At 43.4% G+C, this 19,999-nt stretch overlaps 1 protein-coding gene across 1 annotated transcript in view; it reads right to left on the bottom strand.

Annotated features, from left to right (window-relative positions):
• The window catches only part of DNTT (DNA nucleotidylexotransferase), a 168,313-nt gene that overhangs the window by 28,535 nt on the left and 119,779 nt on the right, over positions 1 to 19,999 (bottom strand). The window contains exons 9-10 of the mRNA XM_074999574.1: positions 13,957 to 14,220; positions 6,097 to 6,180 (exon numbers count right to left, since the gene is read on the bottom strand). Coding sequence (XP_074855675.1) covers positions 6,097 to 6,180; positions 13,957 to 14,220 — 348 coding nt within the window. The remainder of the gene's footprint in view (positions 1 to 6,096; positions 6,181 to 13,956; positions 14,221 to 19,999) is intronic.

Here is a 19,999-nt window from a genome sequence, read left to right as displayed (position 1 = left end):
GTTCAGTTCTCTATCTCCCAGCTAAAGCGAATGCTGCCTGAGTCAGAAGAAGACTTTGCCCAGATTCATCAAAATCTTCCAGCTGGCGTGACTGTTTGCCAACCTTCCTGGCTAAACACAGTTTTTCAACTGTTTAGCCCAGGCTTCTAGGTTATCTTTAATTCTAGGCTGACTAAATCTTCCAAAGCTGGAAGAGTCCTCTAGATAAACTAAACTTCCAGATTTGACCAATTCTTCCAAAGCTGAGTCATGCATGATATCTCATGAACTCTGCTCCCATTAAATTAGCCGGCTAATCAACAAGTGAGTCCAAAGCTGAACTGAAGTGCAGTAAGAGCAGTTTTGGTTTTGGTTTTATTTAGACTTTGATTACCACTAAAGGGAAACAAACTCTTGAGTGTCCTAGCTGCAGGGCTCAACTATGTGACCCTCCTGGAGAGTCAAAACCCTGATGTGGTACAGCTGAGGCAGGGAGCTCCTGCAATGCCACACTCAGCTGCCCTTTATTTGAAAAATGAAAAATCCACTTCCCACAAAGCATCTTTTCATATTCACTGTCAGTTAAAGCAGAGAGGTTCATTGGCATGTCCTAAATACATAGGTAGGATTTCAGATGGGATTGCAGCCCATCCTGCCACACATGCAGCCTCAGCCACACTGCTATTTTTAGCACACTAGCTCAGTCAGAACTAGTACATGTATGTCTACCCACTCTTGAAATTATGCCTCCAGGTCCACTGAGACACCAAGCTATGAGAACATGAGATAAAGTTATGAGTTTACCTGATCAGCATAGACAGAGAGCACTCATTAAAGTTGTCAAAAAGTACATAGCTAAGCATCTACAGCATACCAGAAAATTAAGGTTAAAGGTGCAGTTGTGATGGCAGAGAAAAAATAAGTCGAAACAGCATCAGTTATAACCATACAGGCAGTGGCACTGACAGCCACTACAGGCCCTGGGGCAAAGTGGAAGGGGCGGGGCCAAGAGTGGAAGGGGCGGAGCCAAGAGCAGTCAGCTTTCAGCACTGCCTGGACCCTGGTGCTACCCACCCCTGCTCCCCTGCCTCACAGCCAGACACATCCCAAGCAAAGCTGCCACAGCATTTCAAAGGTGCCCGGAGCTTCAGGTCCCTTTGCAATGCTGGGCCCAGTGCAACTGTCCCCTTCCACCATCCCCATTGGCAGGTCTGCACAGACTTTACAACAGTCTGTGGAAGCAGTTTTAGATTAGCACTGCATTTCCAGTGCCAGAGGTGGCAGCCATTTTACAAATGATGCCACATTTTACCAAGTTCATTTCAACCAAAAGTTTTCTGAAGAATAAGATCAGCCTAGCTAACTGGAGCTGTAATTTATATAAGAAAGAGGCACTAAGCTAAAACATGATCAAAATGGCTGGGCTACCAACTCCCAACTTACAATTCACCATCACAATACAGAAGAAGGATTTATAAATCAAGTTTTACACTGAGGATGTGATTGGCACCGTTTTTAACTGCATGTACAACTTGTAAGTGATGCAGCAACAGCAGCTTTAAGACTTGAGCATGCATTATAGCTTGTCCTCCCTGGTTGTGTGCCAAAGAAACTCTAATTTCCCTGAGGCTGCGAATGGAACCTCAGCATTGTAGACTCATTTCTCAAGTAGAGTGAATCACTGTAGTTTCAGTAATCAAAGTGGAGTATAGAAGCCAACAAAACTAAGGCTTTTTAGATCCATTTAGGATCTGTCCCTATAACTGGTTTAATAAGAGGATTTGAATATTAACTCCTCTTTTTTTCTAGGTTACCATTTTAAAATCCTCTACCCTTCAATAGACTTTTTTCCCCTGACCCTACAGAGAAGAGATGTCATTTAAGTTTATTTGGGCATAAGATTTCATGGACAAAAACCTACTTCATCAGTTGCAATAATTGGTATTTGCCCCTGAAAGCTTATGCCCAAATAAATCTGTTACGCTACGGAACATCCGCACGCAAATTGGTTTGTCGACAGCATGTCAATAAAACTCAGCACTTTCGCCGGCAGCATTCTGCCTCTCAGTCTTGAGGCACTGCTGTCAACAGATTCCTTCAACAAAAGCTGTGTGGACACTGGAAGAGGCCTTCTCTTGACAGAAAGGGTATCCCCAACAATCAGCAGCCCTGTCTGCTGCGCTTCCGGGTGCCTGTTTTGTCAAGAAAGCAGCCAGGCAGCCAGGCTGCCCCGTCAACAGACAGGAGTGCTGTTCTGATTGGCTTTTGTGCGTGGCTGCATTCCGTCAACAGAAGTGTTTTTTGTTGGGAAATCTCATCTGACAGTGACCTCTGTTGACAGATCACTGTAGTGTAACCGTAGCCTGAGTCTTTAAGGTGCCACACAACTCCTTGTTGTTTTTGCAGATACAGAGTAACACGGCTACCCCGCTGATACCAGTAAAGTTTACAGAATTCTAATTTTTTTCCATTAGGGAATTTCTCATACACATGAAAGATTAAGTCAAACACCACAAAACAGTTTGCAGAACTCAAAAAATATAGTAATTTTATAACTGTATGATACCTTCAAATAGACATAGGCTACGTCTACACTAGGACACTACGTCGAAGTAGCCTATTTTGAAGTAACATCAAAATAGGCTGCTTTGATGCATATCGTCCACACATCCTCCAGGACTGGTGCCGTTGATGTTCAACATCGAGTAGTGACGGGGAATGTTGAAAGGAGCTGCCCCAGAAGGAAAAGCAGAGCGTCCATGTACACAAGCGCTTCCCATTGAAATAAGGGGCCAGGAAAGCCTGCAGATGGGGTCACAGGCTGGATTAGCCCTTCCGGGGCAACAGCAAGCCGCTCCCTTAAAGAGCCCCTCCCAAACACACCCAGCCTGCAGAGCACGAGGTCTGCAGAGCGCTAGCCACACTCTCGCAGACCAACACACAGCAGCCATGGACCAGCAGCAGCAGCACCTGGAAGCCTTCCAGGTTGTCACCCAGGAAGCAAGCGCCCTGCTAGGTGCTGCAAGGGAGGCCACCCAGCAGCTCTGGGCAGAGGATGCCTTCCCCGGGGGCAGACAGGGATGCCCCTGATCACAGGGCTCCCCTGTTCCTCCCCACCCAGGTGCTCCGCCACCTCTGGAGCTACCCCACCAGCTCTGACTGGTGGGAGCAGCTGGTCATGGGGGAGTGGGACGATGACATGTGGCTGTGGAACTTCTGCATGTGCTGGCAGATCTTCCTGGAGCTCTGCCAGTGGCTCACCCCTGCACTGAGGCACCAGGACACACAGATGCTGTGCACGCTCCCCGTCGAGAAGAGGGTCGCAATAGCTGTCTGGAAGCTGGCCACTCCAGATAGCTACTGCTCCATGGGACACCAGTTTGGAGTAGGAAAGGCCACAGTCGGGGCCATCGTCATGGAGGTAAGGAGGCCTGGGCATGCACCCACTGGGGGGTGGGCAGGCGGGGGGGGTGCTGGGGAGGTAGGGGTGTCCTGGGTGAGAAGGGGTGGGCAGAAGGGTCCCTGGGGGAGTGCCTGGGAGGGGTGCTGAGGGGAAGGGCCCGGGGCACCCTGCACACCCTCATGGGTGCTCATGTCCCCTCCCCACAAGTGGTCCATGCGCTCAATGCCATGCTGATCCAGAGTGTTGTCCAAGTCATGGACCTGGACGCAGCCATCACCGGATTTGCTGCTGCTATGGGGCTCCCGAACTGCTTAGGGGCCCTAGATGGGACCCATATCCCCATGCGCGCACCGGACCACAGCGGGGGAAGATACATAAACCGCAGGGACTACCACTCCATGGTCCTTCAGGCCATGGTGGACAGCCAGGGCCCACTTCCAGGATGTGTATGTGGGCTGGCCCAGCTGTACACATGACAACTGCGTCTTCTGGAACTCGAGTCTCTGCCGCTGGCTGGAGCCGGGGATCTACATCCCCCAGAGGGAGATCCCTCTGGGGGACACCACCATGCCCCTCTGCCTCATGGCAGATGCGGCCTACCCGCTCCAGCCCTGGCTCATGCACCCATACACCAGCCACCTCACCACCAGCCAGGAGTGCTGCAATGCCTGACTGACCCATGCCCTCCCAGTGGTGTAGAGGACCTTTGGCCATCTGAAGGGCCAGTGGCGGTGCCCCCTTGCCCGCCTGGACATTGGCTTCCAGAATATCCCCCAGCTTGTGGGCACATGCTGCTCACTCCACAACATTGTCGAGAGCAAGGGGGAGGCCTTCGTCCAGGGGTGGGCAGTCAACGCTGGCACAGGCTTCCCCCAGCCAGCCACCACACCCAGTCACCAGGCCCACCACAAGGGGGTACAGGTCCATGAGACCCTGCGGTCCCATTTTGATCAGGGAGACCCCTGAACACCTCCCTGCCCTTCCCCGGAGGGCCTTCTGCACACTGCCCCCACCATCCACACACCTTCCCCCCAGCACACATCTCAGGTTCTTTGGAAAATAAAACTGTGGATTATTGAATACTGGTAAAACTGTCTTATGTGCACAACAAAAACTGGAACCAATATACAAATGGGGGGACAACTGTACACAAATGGGGGGGCAGCAGATGGCTCGGCATCGGCCCATCACTCTGGGGTGGGGGTAGAGGGGCGCGACCCCCGGCGGATAGGGCTCACGGCCCCCCCTTGTGCATGGTCCACGGCACAGCCGGCTGGGGGCCAGGAGGACAGGCAGGTACGGCCGGGATGCCTCCACCGGCAGGTCTTCAGCCCCAGTGGGCTCCAGTCCTGGGGGGCTGGCAGGCGGGGTGGTAGGTGGGGCAGCAGGTGAGGCAGATGGGGCGACGGGCAAGGCAGGCGGGGTAGGCAGGGTTGTGGGGAGGGCGGCAAGGGGGTCTGCGGGGGGGGCATCATGTGGAGGGGTGGGGAGGGCAGCAGTGTGGGGCTAAGGAATAATTTCACAATGTAACTTCCTAATGAGACCCCAGAGGAAATATCTACACTTTTTGTTCTCATATGCAAAGTTATGTAATGGATTCATGACTGACATGTTAATGCTGCCTTTTCCTGTTGAAGTCTCTTTGGACATTTATTAAAGTATCTAGGGTTCTCCTCGATATAACCTCTTGATATCGGAAAATAGGGTTCTCTGATATGGATCACATTTCAGGCAAAGGGCCACAATAGAATCTCCAGTGCCAAAGTGTTCGTGAATATTAATATAAACAAATAAAAGACAGCCATCTAACATGACATACAGAATATTGTGGGAATGATTCAAATGTTCTCAGTCTCTTCTAAACACTTTTGTGTTTAATTAGAAATCACAGTATATTTGCTATAGGGTATATTTGCAAGATGGCATGAGATTTTAAAAAAAATCATCATTGGCAAGAGTTTTCAAAGAAAGGGATTTTTTTGGTTTGGTGGTCAGCAAAAATACAGAGATGCATAATTAGCTTGACTCTGCATGACCTTCCCACCCCTCCATCCACACCCCCTTCCTTCCCACACACACACACACACACACACACACACACACAACAATCAGAAGAAATTATTCTGATTCTGGTCTACTCTGCATCCGCTTTGTGTCACAGCTCTGTTGAAAAGTGGCACTGTATCTGAAACCTTGTCTACGTCTACACTAGCCCCTTCCTTTCGGAAGGGGCATGGTAATGAGCGAGTTGGGAAGATGGTAATGAGGTGCTGCCATGAATATTCAGTGCCTCATTAGCATAATGGTGGCCATGCACAATTCAAAAGTGCCACTTTCGAATCGCATGGCACCCATGAAGATGGGGACCTTTGATCCATATAAGACGTGCTGCAGGGAAAAGGAGATAGGATTAGGAACCTCCACTGACATATCCTTTCTGGTTTAAGTGATTCTGAAAGCTCTAGAAGCCGGGGTAAACTAAAGCAGCTGGAAGTTTAATACCCCACAATCTTGAACTAAGCCATGTGTACTTTGGCCATTGCCAAGGAACCCTTATGCTTAAGTGGCAATCAACATGAAAGCAGATTCTGTGGAAAGGGGTCTTTTAATTCTTCAGATAATGCTGAAATACTCTGCACTTCCACAGCATAAGCAAACGGAAAATACATCATAAATTATGATGCTATCACTTCATTTCAAAGAGCAAACCATACCTTTGTCTTATCATATAAGGCATGGTTGTCCAAAATCATCTTCCTTTCATGAGTGGCATATCTTCGCAGGTCACGCTCAAATTGCTGTACAAAACATAAATCACATTACTATACCAAATGAAAGCAAGTACTCACTTTATTGCTTAATATGTGCAAGGGTTAGAATATGAATCCAAATTATAAATCAATGGCTCTTAAAATGGCTTGATTCACAATCATCTTCTGCTAAGAGATGTATTCTGGACAGGTGCAGTGCAGTTAAACAAGACCTTCCTAAAATGAATGTCTTCATAGGCTGCACAAAGATTTATGTTCCCACCAACTGAAGTACCAGGTAAATTAGATACATTTAAAGCTACTTTAAAAATGCATTAATATGAAAAATCCTACTCACCATTTAGAAAGAAATTTTTCAGGTCAATATTACTATATATTTAACAGGCAGAAATATGAACTGGCATTCATTCATTACCTCTTGTAACTTCATTTTCATGAAGCCCCATATGGAGTGAACACTCACAGGGATATTAATCTGACTTACTATACTACTTCTTTGCCTGATACTAAGTGCATTAGTAAACATATATCACTATAACAAGAAACAGTTTAAATTAAGCATATACTAGACTCTCCCAGTTTGCTTGCAAATCTACCCCATTTTTGTAAATGAAAAAAGTTTGAATTTTTTTACATTTTTCAGTAGTGTAGGTACATTCAAGCTACGTCTACACTAGCAAGTTTTTTCAAAAATGCCAGGGTTCTTTCGAAAAATCCCACAGAGCGTCTATACACAAAATTCAGCGAGGTAGCGCAGTTAGTCTGTATCTTCAAAAACAACAAGAAGTCCTGTGGCAACTAAAAGACTAACAGATATTAGCAACTGACAATAGGCCACATCCCCCCTGACTGAACTGCCTTGATTTCCTCCTCTCTCAACGTTCACAACTCCACATTAACTGGTGATAATGGGTCATATCTACCCTGACTGAAAGCACCTTGTCAGCTCTGGCCCTCCCCTTTACTGAGACTCCCTCTTTAAATCCTCCTCTGAAGCGTCCCCCCGCCCCACTCATGCATGTAACAAAGTGGGTCTTTGCCCACAAAAGCTTATGTCCAAAATATCTGTTATTTTATAAACTGCCACAGGACTTCCTGTTGTTTTTGCACACAAAATGCATTATTTCAATATTATATCAGAAGAATGCAGCATTTTTTCTGGTGGCCTTCTTTATCTCCCAGATGAGGAAGAATCTTTTCCCAAGACTCTTTCAAAACAAAGGTGTGTAGATGCCCTGGGAGCCTTTTTTCAAAAGAGCAATCTTCAGGGTGCGAGATTTTCTGATCCTTGGCCCATTCTTTCAAAAGAGCGTGGCTGTGTGGACACTGTTTATCAAAAGAGCAGATCGATTTTTTCAATTCGCTTTTGTGTGTGTGGACGTGCTCTTTCAAAAGAAGATCTTCTGGAAGATCATCTTTTGAAAGATCTCTGTAGTGCAGACTGAGCCTCAGAGAGAATTTGGGTTCCTGTGTAAAGGAGTTCATAGTGACTGACAAAAGCATATGCTTGGTGCAGTATGGTGTGGGAACAGGACTCCTGGGGAGGGATGGGGAAAAAGACCCTTCTCACATGGCAAATACTCAGAGTAGGAGGGAGTCTGTAGCACCTGACGCCAGTTCAAAAAGAGAAGGTTAAAGGATGACTTGAATATAGTCAAAAATATTTACATATGGGACAAATACTTAACAATGGGCTCTTCAGCTGAACAGAGAAAGGTAAAACACAAGCCAATGGCTAGAAGTTGAAGCTAGACAAATTCCAATCGGAAATTAAGCATACATTTTGAACAGCAAAGGTAATTAACCACTGCAACAATTTATGATGGGTCATGGTGGAATCTCCATCACTGGCAATTTTTACACCAAGTCTTTAAAAAAAAAATCTATTCTAGGACTTAGTTTGGGGAAGTTCTGTGGCCTGTGTTATATGGGAAGTCAGCCTAATCACACTGGTTGCTACTGCTGCAGAATCTACAAAACTACGAAACAGAATTTATAAAGACAAAAAGAGAGGGTTAATTTAAGATCTCAAGGATTTAATATATGGGTTAGGAAATTAGAAATAGAATTTACAAATTGGTAAGGGAAATACTTTGGCATTTTCACATGCCTTTTCTGAAAAGGTTTGTAAAGTGGTTAATGGAAGGGGAATCTATTAGTCTTTTCTTTTTTGTGTTTTATATATGAGCAAAATAGGCTCCTGAGCAAAATGCTGGTATTTGCTACGGTAAAATTTTCTCTACACTGAATTTCTGATATAGAATACTGAACTTAAAGTGACCATCCTATTATAAAAGGCTTTTACCGCTAGATTACAGAAGGAGACATCAGAATTGAAATCCATTTGCAAGTTTCACATGTTTAACCTAGAGTTTAATGGAGATGAACAGGACAACAGATGGCCATCAATGAGGCATTCAGTGGACACTTTTCAAACAGCTAGAAGACATTGATTTTGCTAACAATGTTGCTCTTCTTTCACACTGACATAAAAACATGGAAGAAAAAGTTGCAACATGAGACAAAACTGCCTCAATGACCGGACTGAGCATTGACAAGAGAAAGACCAATACAATTAAGATCAGCCAGTCCAGTAGCACCACCATCATTCTAGGAGGGAATGACCTGGAAGATGTGGAGCAGTTCACCTACGAGGGGAGTATTAAGGGCAGAGATGGAGGAACAGATAAGGATATCAATGGCGGGATAGGGAAAGCAACAGCTGCATTCAAGACTCTTAGTCCCAGATGGAGTTCACAAATAATAGCTGCAAAGACGAAATTGTGGCTCTTCAACACAAATGTGAAGAGTGCACTCTTGTATGGATGCAAGACCTGGTGTACGAAAAAGTCTTCAAATTACAAGGTTCAGACACTCAAACAGACGCCTGAAGTACATCCATCACATTCAATGGCAAGACTTCATCACAAATGAGAAGCTTTGGAACAGAGAAGGACAAGAACCACTTGAAGTACAAATCAAGAGAAGAAAGGGAGGGTGGATAGGCCACACTCTCAGAAAACCATTATCCAGCATAGTCAGTCAAGTTCTTAAATGGAACCCGGAAGGAAAAGACAAAAGAGGAAGACCTTGGACAACATGGAGAAGATCTACTGAGACTGAAGTGCAACAACTGGGGTACTCCTGGAGTCAGCTAGAACTTTTGTCGCAAGACAGAGTGAAGTGGAGGAGACTTGCAGATTACCTATGGTCTGCTTAGAGAACAAGGGTTTACATAGTTAACAGAGATCTCAATTATCTTATTATGCATTACAAGAACAATTTCCCTGCCTTTGATATTTGCAGAAATGGCACCCATCACATTTCATTTATTCCTTCCAAAGGTCCTATTACTGACAGGTGACTCCCCAGCTCTTTTTTCTCCCTTCTTCATTTCTCTCTCTCTCTCTCCTGGATTCTTATTTTTGCTCCAAGCCTGATGATGTGGGTCTTGCCCAGGAAAGCACTTTACCTAATACAAAAAATTGTTAGGCTTTAAGGTGTTACAGGACTGCTTGTTATTTTTGCTGGATAGAAGTAAGCACAGCACCTATCTCACTACTGGATTCCTGAACACACTCGGATCTGCTTACCACCTACTGCATGGACACAGCTACAGAAGTAAACCTGAGATGATATGGGCATGAGTGTGCATTCAACGTAAGGAGCTCCTGGCCCTCAGAGACTGCTTATGGGCTTTAGCAACCAGAGGGGCTGAACAGAAGTACTTGAGACAGGGAGTAACATAGATGAGACGTTCCAAATATAGACAAGATGAGGCACAGTAGAACGGTCCCACTAGAATAGAGTGATGCCCTGGCAGACTCTGTGGTGTTGAGGTAGATGAAAGTCTCAGGGAAGAACATCCAATGGGAGAAGAGGGAAATAATTCCATATTTGTTACCCCACTTCCACGTGATGCTGTGATATCCTCTTGCACTTGCCAGGAATGGTTGCTCCACATATTAGGAAGAAACAGGAAACAGTTATGGGGTTTGATCATTAAAAACCCAGATAGGTGGGTTTGCAATGATCAGGAGAACTGCACACTTGGTACAAAGATTACACACCTCTTGAGACAGCTAACACACTTATTTGTAATGCTGGGGAAAAGGTGCTGGTTGTCAAATATATTGGTATCAGTGACATAGGGAAGGATAGGAGAGAGGTCCTGGAGGCCAAATTTTGGCTGCTAGGTAGGAGATAGAAGCCTAGAACCTCCATAGTAGCATATTTAAAATGCTTCCAGTTCTGTTTACAAGGCCAGTTACACAGGCAGAATTTCAGGGTTTCAATGCAGCAAGTGCCATGAGGGTGGACAGCATGTCCCCAGCCCTGCCCCTGGCTCCAGCTCTGGAGCACCAGGCAGGCAGGACAGCGCAGCCCCTGGCAGTACAGCCCTAACCTGAGCCAGGACCACTGCACAGGAGGGCCTGGGGGTGGAGTGTGGGTGAGGCCACACCTGGCTGTTTGGGGGAGATGCAGCCTCTCCCATCCTATGATATCCACCATCCATAGAGCTCAGGGGAAAGCTGACAGGTGGGGAGAAGCATGTGGTTCAGGCAAAGAAATCCCTTAGGGGAATAGAGATTCTCCTAGTGTGGAGGAGCTGACGGAAGATGATAAAATATGGGTAGGGTCTGATGAGAAACAGTCATATGAAAAAGTCTAATTCAATCACGTCATGAAATGGCAATCAGCTACAAAGTGACAAGTTTTTAAATTGTTTATACACAAATGCTAGAAGTCTAAATAATATGATGAGTGAACTAGAGTGCTTTGTTTTAAATGAGGATATAGATATGATAGGCATCACAGAAACTTAGTGGAATGAGGATAATCAATGGGACACAGTAATACTAGGGTACAAAATATATTGGAAGAGCAGAACAGGTTATGTGGCACTATATAGGAAAGAGAGAACAGAATCAAGTGAAGTAGAAATCTTAAATAAACCAAATTGTGTCACAGAATCTTTAAGGACTGCAATTTCATTCTCTAATAATAAGAATATAGCAGTAGGGATATATTACTGACCACTTCACCAAGATATTGATAGTGACTGTGAAATGCACAGAGAGATTAAAGAAGCTATAAAAATAAAATAATAATGAGGGATTTCAACTACCCCTTATTGACTGGATACATGTCACCTCAGGACAAGATGTGGGTATAAAGTTTCTTCTCACCTTAAATGACAGCTTCTTGGTAGAAGTTCAATTCTAGTGAGGAAAACAGAAAGGGGCATAAACTCTGGCAAATTAAGTGTAAAAATATAATTAGGTAGGCCAAAAATAATTTGAAGAACATCTAGCCAAAGAATCTAAACGTGATAGCAAAAGAAAATTGAAGTACATCAGAAGCAGGAAGTCTGATAAACAACCAGTGGGATGTTAGGAACACCCAAGGATAAGGTCATTGCCTAGACATTACATCAATTCTTTACATCTGTCTTCACAGCCGAGGAAGTGAGGAAATTTCACAAACCTGAGACGTTCTTCTTAAGTGACAAATCTGAGGAAATATCACAAACTGAGGTGTCACTAGAGGAGTTTTTGAAACAAATTAATAAACTAAACAGTAATAAGTCATCAGGCCCAGATTGTATTCACCCATGAAGTCTATAGGAACTCAAAAGTGAAATTGCAGAACTACTAACTGTAGATTGTAGCCTATTTTTTAAATTAGCTTCTGTACCAAATGACTGATTTATACAATAAGTTACAAACTTACAGTGATCTGAAAAAAGGGGTAAACAGTGAAGGGAAAGTTTGTAGATGATATAAAACTATTCAAGAGAGTCTAGTCCCAAGCAGAATGCAAAGATTTACAAGAAGATCTCATAAAACTAGGTATCTGGGCAATAAAATGGCAGGTTAAGTTCAATGTTGATACATGCAAAGCAATGCACACTGGAAAACATAATCCCAGCTATGCACATTACCGCTCACGAAAGAGATGTTGGAGTCATTGTGGCTAGTTCTCTGAAAACATCCACTTAATGTGCAGCAGCAGTCAAAAAAGCAAACAATGTTGGGAATCATTAAGAAAAGGATAGGTAACAAGACAGTAAATATCCTATTACCACTATATAAATCCATGGTATGCCTGAATAGTGCATGCAGATGTGGTTGCCCCATGTAAAAAACTGATATTAAAAACAATTCAGAAAAGGGCAACAAAAATGATAATGTGTGTGGAACAACTTTCATATGAGGAGAGATTAATAAGACTGCGATTTTTCAGCTTGGAAAAGAGAGGACAAAGGGAGAGAATATGACAGGTGTCTATAAAATCATGACTACTGTGGAGAAAGTAAATAAGTGTTATTGACTCCTTTTCATAAAACAAGAACTAGGGATCACCAAATGAAATTAATAGGCAGCAGGTTTAAAACAAACAAAGCAACCCACAGGCAACCCATGAACTCCTTGCCAGACGATGTTGTGAGGCCAGGACCCTAACAAAAAAAGAGCTAGGTAAGCTCATGGAGGTTATATCCATCAATAGCTATTAGCCAGGATGGGCAGGAATGGTGTCCCTAGCCCCCATTTGCCAGAAGCTAGGAATAGGTGACAGGAGATGGATCACATTCCCCCTGGGGCACCTGGCATTGGCCACTGTCAGAAGACAGGATACAGGGACAGATTAACTTTTGGTCTGACCTAGTCTGGTCATTCATATGTTATGTTCTGAATTAGGAGCAGTGAGACACATTGTCTCCTGTGTTGCAGCCCTTTTTCACTGCTAGTATCTGCGGGAGCCAAAATGGAACCACAAAAGCCCACCACAGATTCTGTCAGAGGGGAACTCCTTGCAGATGCAATTATGTTGAAGCAGACTCCTATATTAGTGCAATCCCACTAGTGGCCTGCTGTAAGAGACGTGTCAGGGGAGGGAAACAAGGGGGTAGTCCGAAACAGGGAGGAGATGGAGAACTATATTTTGCAGACCACTAAGGACAAATTAGAGCAAGCCAGTAGGTGCTCTAAATCAACTTCCACATGAAACCAGCCTTGAAAACTGACTTATAAGCAGCTCTCTAACATGTCCGTCCATCTCCCCAGGCTGAATTGGGCTCTTTTCAGGACACTAATATAAATGATATTGGAGGACAGTGATGTAGTCCAGAGTTAGTCAAATGCTTTCCACTTTTCCATCACTGTGTTGGAATGTGTTGATTTTGGCAAAATTTAATTAAAAAACTAAATAAATTATTTTGTAAACGTTTCATAATATAACATTTTGATTTTTATTTTTGAAATATTTTCATACTGACCGTTATATTTTATTTTATTATTTTTGTACTTTTTAAATTTTCTATTATACTAATTACATTACCAATTACAGTACCAGTTATCAATTAGCAAAATAAAGAACAATCACAAGATCGACTATCAATACCCATAATCTTTTTATTTTACAGTTATAAAATCATTAAACCCTAATGTCTGTGCCACCTAAGGAATTCTCTTTTGTCCAGATGGCCAGTCAAAACCTTTGCAATGCTGGAGTGGCAAAAGTGGGCTATAGATGCACCAAAGATCTGTCTCATGATTCCTTGATACTAAACTTCAAATAAAATAGTTATTAACTCTTTTAGTAAGGAAGTAATATATAAATAGCAGTGATGCCTCTGTCACGATAAAATAGAATAATGAGTTGATGAGTGGCTTAAAAGAGAGCAATAGGAACATGTACAGAGAGGAACATTGTTAAAAGTCCACCAACTCTGAATAGTTTTGCAACAACAAAAATAGGTTACTGGCTCAAGGAAAATATGTAGCTCTTGATTTTACTTACCCTGGAGCCAGTCCAACCTAACAGAGCATATGCATATTGTTCAAACGGGCTTACGACAAGATCCACACGGATTGCCTTCCAGACTCTGACTTTTGCCTCATCCAATTCTTCTGAGGTTTCACAGCAGCTGGTGTCCACTCTTTGCTGATGTAATTTTAAAATGGCAAAGCATTTCTCGAAGTGATCAAAAGCATCAACTTTTCTGCTTGGTAGTTTTGCCTGTTCAAATGTTGATTCAACGAGATCATAGTATAAAAGCAGGCCCTAAAAAAGGAATGCACTTTACAGTTAACTATTACTTTTGATTTTGCTAGAAATTCAGAGTTGCCAGATGGTCTTACATTCATATAAACATGCACCCATGTCCCAAGACAGAGTGAAGCGGAGGAAACTTGTAGATGACCTATGCACCACCTAGAGTACAAGGGTTTAAGTCAAGTTAAGCAAGTCACACCTATGTAGCTGTCACAGCTCTAAACAGGACTGGACACCAGAAGCCAAATTCCAAGATTTTGGTTATCTGAAACCTAACAGACCAGCTCTTACTGACTGGGCTCCATAGCTGTTGGGGAGATCATCAGTAATGACCATGAACTACTCAGTTGCTCACACACCCTGCTCTGTGATCAGGAAGTGATGTTTGCTAATCTACCCACTACCTCAAACCAAACGTCTTGGAATTTATGTCAGGGGCACAAAGGTGACCGGTGCAGGGATTCTAAGGAAGTGCCAGCCATGTGTCCATGCCTTGCCTCGCCCCTGCGCCACTCCTGCCCCACCCCTTCCCCACCCATGCCCTGGCTGCCCTTAGGCCCTGCTCCACCCAAACCAACTGCTTCTGGTGCATGTAAGGCAATTCCCCCTCTCCTGGAGTGGCACGTCCTAGGAGTAGTATGATCTAGGAAGCTTGCACTACTCTCATTCACCCTAGTTTATTGTCTACCATAGTGAGTTTATTTGCTAGGGTTTTGACCTTGCTTTCTAGGTACTGAAATGTAAGTCTAGCCTGCATTCTATTGGTTTTCTTGGGAACAGCGTCTAACAGCTCACTAACAGAGGGCTCCCAAGCTGTACTGAAAGACGGAAAATCTCCTGGGAGTACAGCTAGTGCTGTAATTTAAGGGAGGGGTCTTTCCTGTCTGACCTTCTGCTCCCTATTTTAGTGATTCTCAAATTGTGGATTAGGACCCCATTTTAATGGGGCTGTCAGGCTAAGTTCCCTCTAAGCTGCGTCACTGTCTGTTAGGCCTTGTGTAAGGGCTCAAGCTGCAGCAAGGAGAAATGCCTCCCCACAGGCCCTGCCACAGCAGGTATTTAAAGAAAGCATTTGTCAGCTCACTTTGGTTTCCATCATGGAACTGTAGAGGTGTAATTTGTTCCTAGAGCTCTGCTGCCAAGCTCACTGATCTTTTTCCTTGCTGATGGACTAAGTATTCACAGATAACATTGGATAGTCAGTGCGACTAGGAGATCATCTGAGAATTACACATCCCTCGATTCTCTATTGTTTTTCCATAGTTAAATTGCTTGGCAATTTGTAAAAGTTAATAGGACAAAAATGTAAAGATGTACCATACTGCAAATAGCTGCTTCACATTAAAAAAAGGAGGGAATCAGGCAATAATTATACACGTGCTGACTTCAGCAAGCAGCTGAAATCTGACTTAGAAGCCAGTATGCCACTTTTAAATAGGAATCAAGGCCCAAGACACTGTCACTGGGATAATGTTTCTAATTAACTTAATGTGATTAGGCCCTGGACATTGCCATTGCTCCATAAAATGTAGCTGAAACAGCACATCTCTAGGCTCAAAAACAAACAAGACTGTTGAAGAGGGTGGTCAGCCATGAAGATGTTGTAGAGCTCTGGATATTTCTGGTTTAAAACAGCACATCTGCATTACACCGTACAAATTACCAGTTTTCTGCAAGCATAGGTTTTGTCCTATATTTTGTACATTTCCTTAGCCCTTACTCACAGGTTTCTACTTTTAAAAGAAGATTACCATACAGTTTGTCGTACAGATTTGCAGCGCTCTCAAAACCAAGTGAGGATTTTGTGGAAGGCTATAGTTAGAAGATGGGTAGAACAATTTTCCTATTTTAAAAGAAATGATACTACACGTTGCACTGGGATAGGGGTTAAGCTCCTGTGAACAACAAAGTTTTGTCAATCAATTGTAAGTGTAGACAAAGCCTCAGAACAGCCGTATTTGTGTCCTTCAGGGTTGGAAAGAAAAAATCATCATCAGATCCTTAACTGCTATAAACTGGTTTAGTTTATCTTCAATAAAATGGTGCCAGTTTTCACCATCTGAGAATCGTGTCTATGTGATGTCACAAACTGGGTTGGACTTCATTAGGTCTGGCTTAAAATTAACCTCGTAGATACAGTTCATGCTCAGACGTGAGAAATTTATTATTGCCCCGGACTTTTATCAGCCTGAATGCGATTACGGATTTACTCCCTGTGTGGGGACTCTCTTATCTGGCAAGATCCATGGTCCAGCAGGACCACATTTTCCTGGGCCAGAGAGCCCCTGGGGCCAGGAGTCAGGAGGCCCAGCAGTTTAGAGCCCAGCTGGGTTGGAAGCTGGGGCTGCAGCAGCTGCTGCAGCCTGACAGGGTTGGGAGCTCGGGTTGGGGCCACCCAGAAGAGGATCTAGAGCCATGGTAGCTTGGCAGCCAGATGAGCCTGAGTCAGCGACAGGCAGCCCAGACAGGGGCAGCAGCAAGTTGAGGGGCTAGTGGCAGGGGACCTCCCCTGGTTCAGTAAATTCCCTTGTTCAGGACTGGTCATGTCCCCTGCGTACCAGACAAGGGAGGTTCAACCTGTATGTTGTTTTTATTTTAACAGGTCAAATTTTAGCACCTCAAAAGAAGTTCTCATTTTGGAGTAAATCCATAATGGCATTCAGGCTGGTAGAAGCCTGGGGCAATAATACATATCACGTCTGAGCATGAACTGTGTCTACAAAGATTAATTTTAAGCTGGACCTAATGAAGTCCAGCCCAGCTTCTGACATCACAAAAGCATGATTCTCAGATAGTGAAAACTTGCACCATTTTACTGAGGATAAATTAGACCAGTTTATAGCAGTTAAGGATCCAATGATAATTTTTTTTTCTTTCCAAGCCTGAAGGATACCAATACTACTGTTATGAGGTTTTGTCTACACTTGCAAATTGATTAACAAAACTTTGTCATTCACAGGTGCCTAACCCCTATCCCCTCCTAATGACAAAAGTTCTGCCAGGGCCAGAGCACAAGTAAACGCTGACATGTTGGCAGAAGCATTCTCCTGTGGACAAAGTGAAAATTGCTCATCAGGGTGCTAGAAGTACTTTGTCGGCAAAAGTGCCAACAAACAGCATTCATACTTATTGACTTTATGGACACGGTTGTGTCAACAGACAGCCTTGTCACTTAAAAGTTGTGTACTGTTGACGTAACTTAATCTTCTGCTCAGACAGTTTGCCTGCAAGAGATTGTAATTGTCTCAGCCGTACTTAGACAAAGCAAAAATTAACAGCCTTATCTTTAAAAACTGGAGAAAGTTATTGGTAAGGGAGTAAATTGTTTCTGTTAATTGTGAGACTTCATTCAAACCAAGCTATTTTTTTCCATTGCCAAGATCCAGCCATCCTAGGGTAATAAATGTGCTGCTGCCCTTTTCAATCAGACCTGTCTCGATTTATGACTGATCTTAGCACAGTCTTTCAGCTCCCTGCCTTTCACTTCAGTGGGACTTCTCTTCTCCAATCCATTCCCCTCCTTGAGGTGTGAATGATGAAGTCTGAGTAGGACCGTTTACATGCTCAAATTGTTCAGAACAGGTTGGTTATTCTTTCTCCTTCTAATATATATATTAGTAAGGAAATTAGTGCCAAGCTGTATGAATGCAGTGCTAAGCATGCAGAATTAGAAATGTTAAGTGAAAGAATGCAAAAGTTAAAATTCTTACAGCAATGTTACCTCTGCCCTGCCACAGGTATATATTTACCAACATATATTTAGATACATTCTACAAAAATAAAAACAGAACACAGTATACACTGGAGTTGCATTAAAAAGCCTTATGGACACAAATGGCTAAGAAACTATTAACCAAAGACTTCCAAACTATAACCCACAGGGGAAGTCATGTTATTTTGCCTTTAAGGCACACTTACTTTAAAAATAAGGTATTATTGAACTATTAAAAGATAACTTGTCTACCGCATTGCAGCTTTTCCATTTACTTTTCCACATTGAAGCTCAGAGGAGACAGCTTCTGTTTCTAGACCCACTTATCTGTGATGCTGCTGCATCAACACCATGGAGTTGACTTACCCACTTAGTTTTTCCTTCAGCTTTCAATAGAAAGATTCTGCAACACTAAACTTTTCAACCACAACAAAAAAGCTTCTTCTAAACAATTTAAATTAGGTTTTTCATAGTTCTCAAGTTAAACATTGCAGACTCCTTCGCTAAAAGCAGTTGAAAGAAAGTCAACATCATGACCTTAGTGAGGTTCTTTGATGCATCTGAGCTTTGAAGCAGTAGCACAAAAGCAGGAAGGCAGCAAGGAGGCAGACAGGTATACTGTCAAAATGTATAAAAGCGCTTTACTTTTTTTTATATAACTCATAGGAAATAAGAAAGGCAGGAAGAGTATAATTCCTCACTTTGTTTTTTCATTTTGCTGACAGCTGATTTCTCCAGCCTTTACAGTAAGAAAAGGCACATTAGAAGTGACATAGCACTGAGTTCAAGCAGCACAACCAGCAGCGCGGGCGGCAGGTTTATATGCTATGAACACCAACGATTCTTTGCTGCGGGTAGGGGAAGACAACTCTTAACTCATCACTTTAACTGATTCCAGTATATTTAAGCTTTTTTTTTTTTTTTTTTTGCCACCTTATACTATACCTTATACTACTCAGCTTTCTATTTTCAGTACCTAGTATCTTCATTTGAATAAAGCAGCACAGGGTGACCTGCATAGCATACTTCTGTGGTTGACCGATTCTTCTGATTTTAAGCATTGTTCCCCCCAAGTACAGGAGGGATCCCATAGGAAAAGTCCTGGATGGGAGAAGGGTGAAGCACTGCACTCTCAGGCTACAGCCACACAGCCAAGTTATTTTGAGATAACAGCTGTTATTTTGAAATATCTTTGCTGTCATCTTCGTTCTGCACACACTATTTATAAAGAAATTCAAAACAGCAAGTGCGTTATTTTGAAATCGGTAAACCCCATTGCAGGAGGAATAGCACCTATTCTGAAATAAGATGCAAGATATCTATTCTGAAATAAGTGCTATTCACTGTGGCTGCATCTACACTAGCAAGTTCTTTCAAAAACAACCAGGCCTTTTCCAAAAGAACCTACAGAGAGTCTACATGCAAAATGCGCTCTTTCTATCTGAAATCAAAAGAATGCAGCATTTTGTCAGGTGGCCCTCTTCCTTCTCAGGTGAGGAAGAGTGCCTTTTTCCAAAAGAGTCTTTCAGAAAAAAAAAATGTGTGAAAGAGCAGTCCTCGTGGCACCAGATTTTGTGATCCCCAGACTGTTCTTTCAAACAAAGAGGCTGTGTGGAAGCTCTCTATCGAAAGAGAGGATCGATGTTTATGATCCATTTGTGTGTGCAGACACACACTTTCAAAATAAGTGTTTTTTTGGAAGAGATCGTCTTCGGAAGAGAACTACAGATCACTATAGCGCAGGAGTAGCCTGTCTTAGCAGCACTTATTTCAAAATCGGCGCTATTTTGAAATAAGCGTTATGTGTGCAGACTATGTATTTAGCTATTTATATATATATTTGTTTGTAGCAGCCCTATTTCAGAATAGCTATTCTGGAATGACTTATTTCAAAATACGGCTGCCGTGTAGATGTAGCCACAGTGTCCAGACTCTTGCCCCAGCTGAAGTCGTAGCACATTTCTCAATCTGGCATTAGCTTTATAGTCCTGCAGAGCCCTCCCACGGCTCCAATTTAAAATCTAAAGCCAGCTGTTCAGAAGACAATGTATTTTGCCCTATGTAAAGTGAGTGGGG

This window comes from Carettochelys insculpta, chromosome 7 (assembly GCF_033958435.1).
Source record: "Carettochelys insculpta isolate YL-2023 chromosome 7, ASM3395843v1, whole genome shotgun sequence".
Taxonomy (NCBI): domain Eukaryota; kingdom Metazoa; phylum Chordata; order Testudines; family Carettochelyidae; genus Carettochelys; species Carettochelys insculpta.
This window is presented reverse-complemented; position numbering and strand designations above follow the sequence as displayed.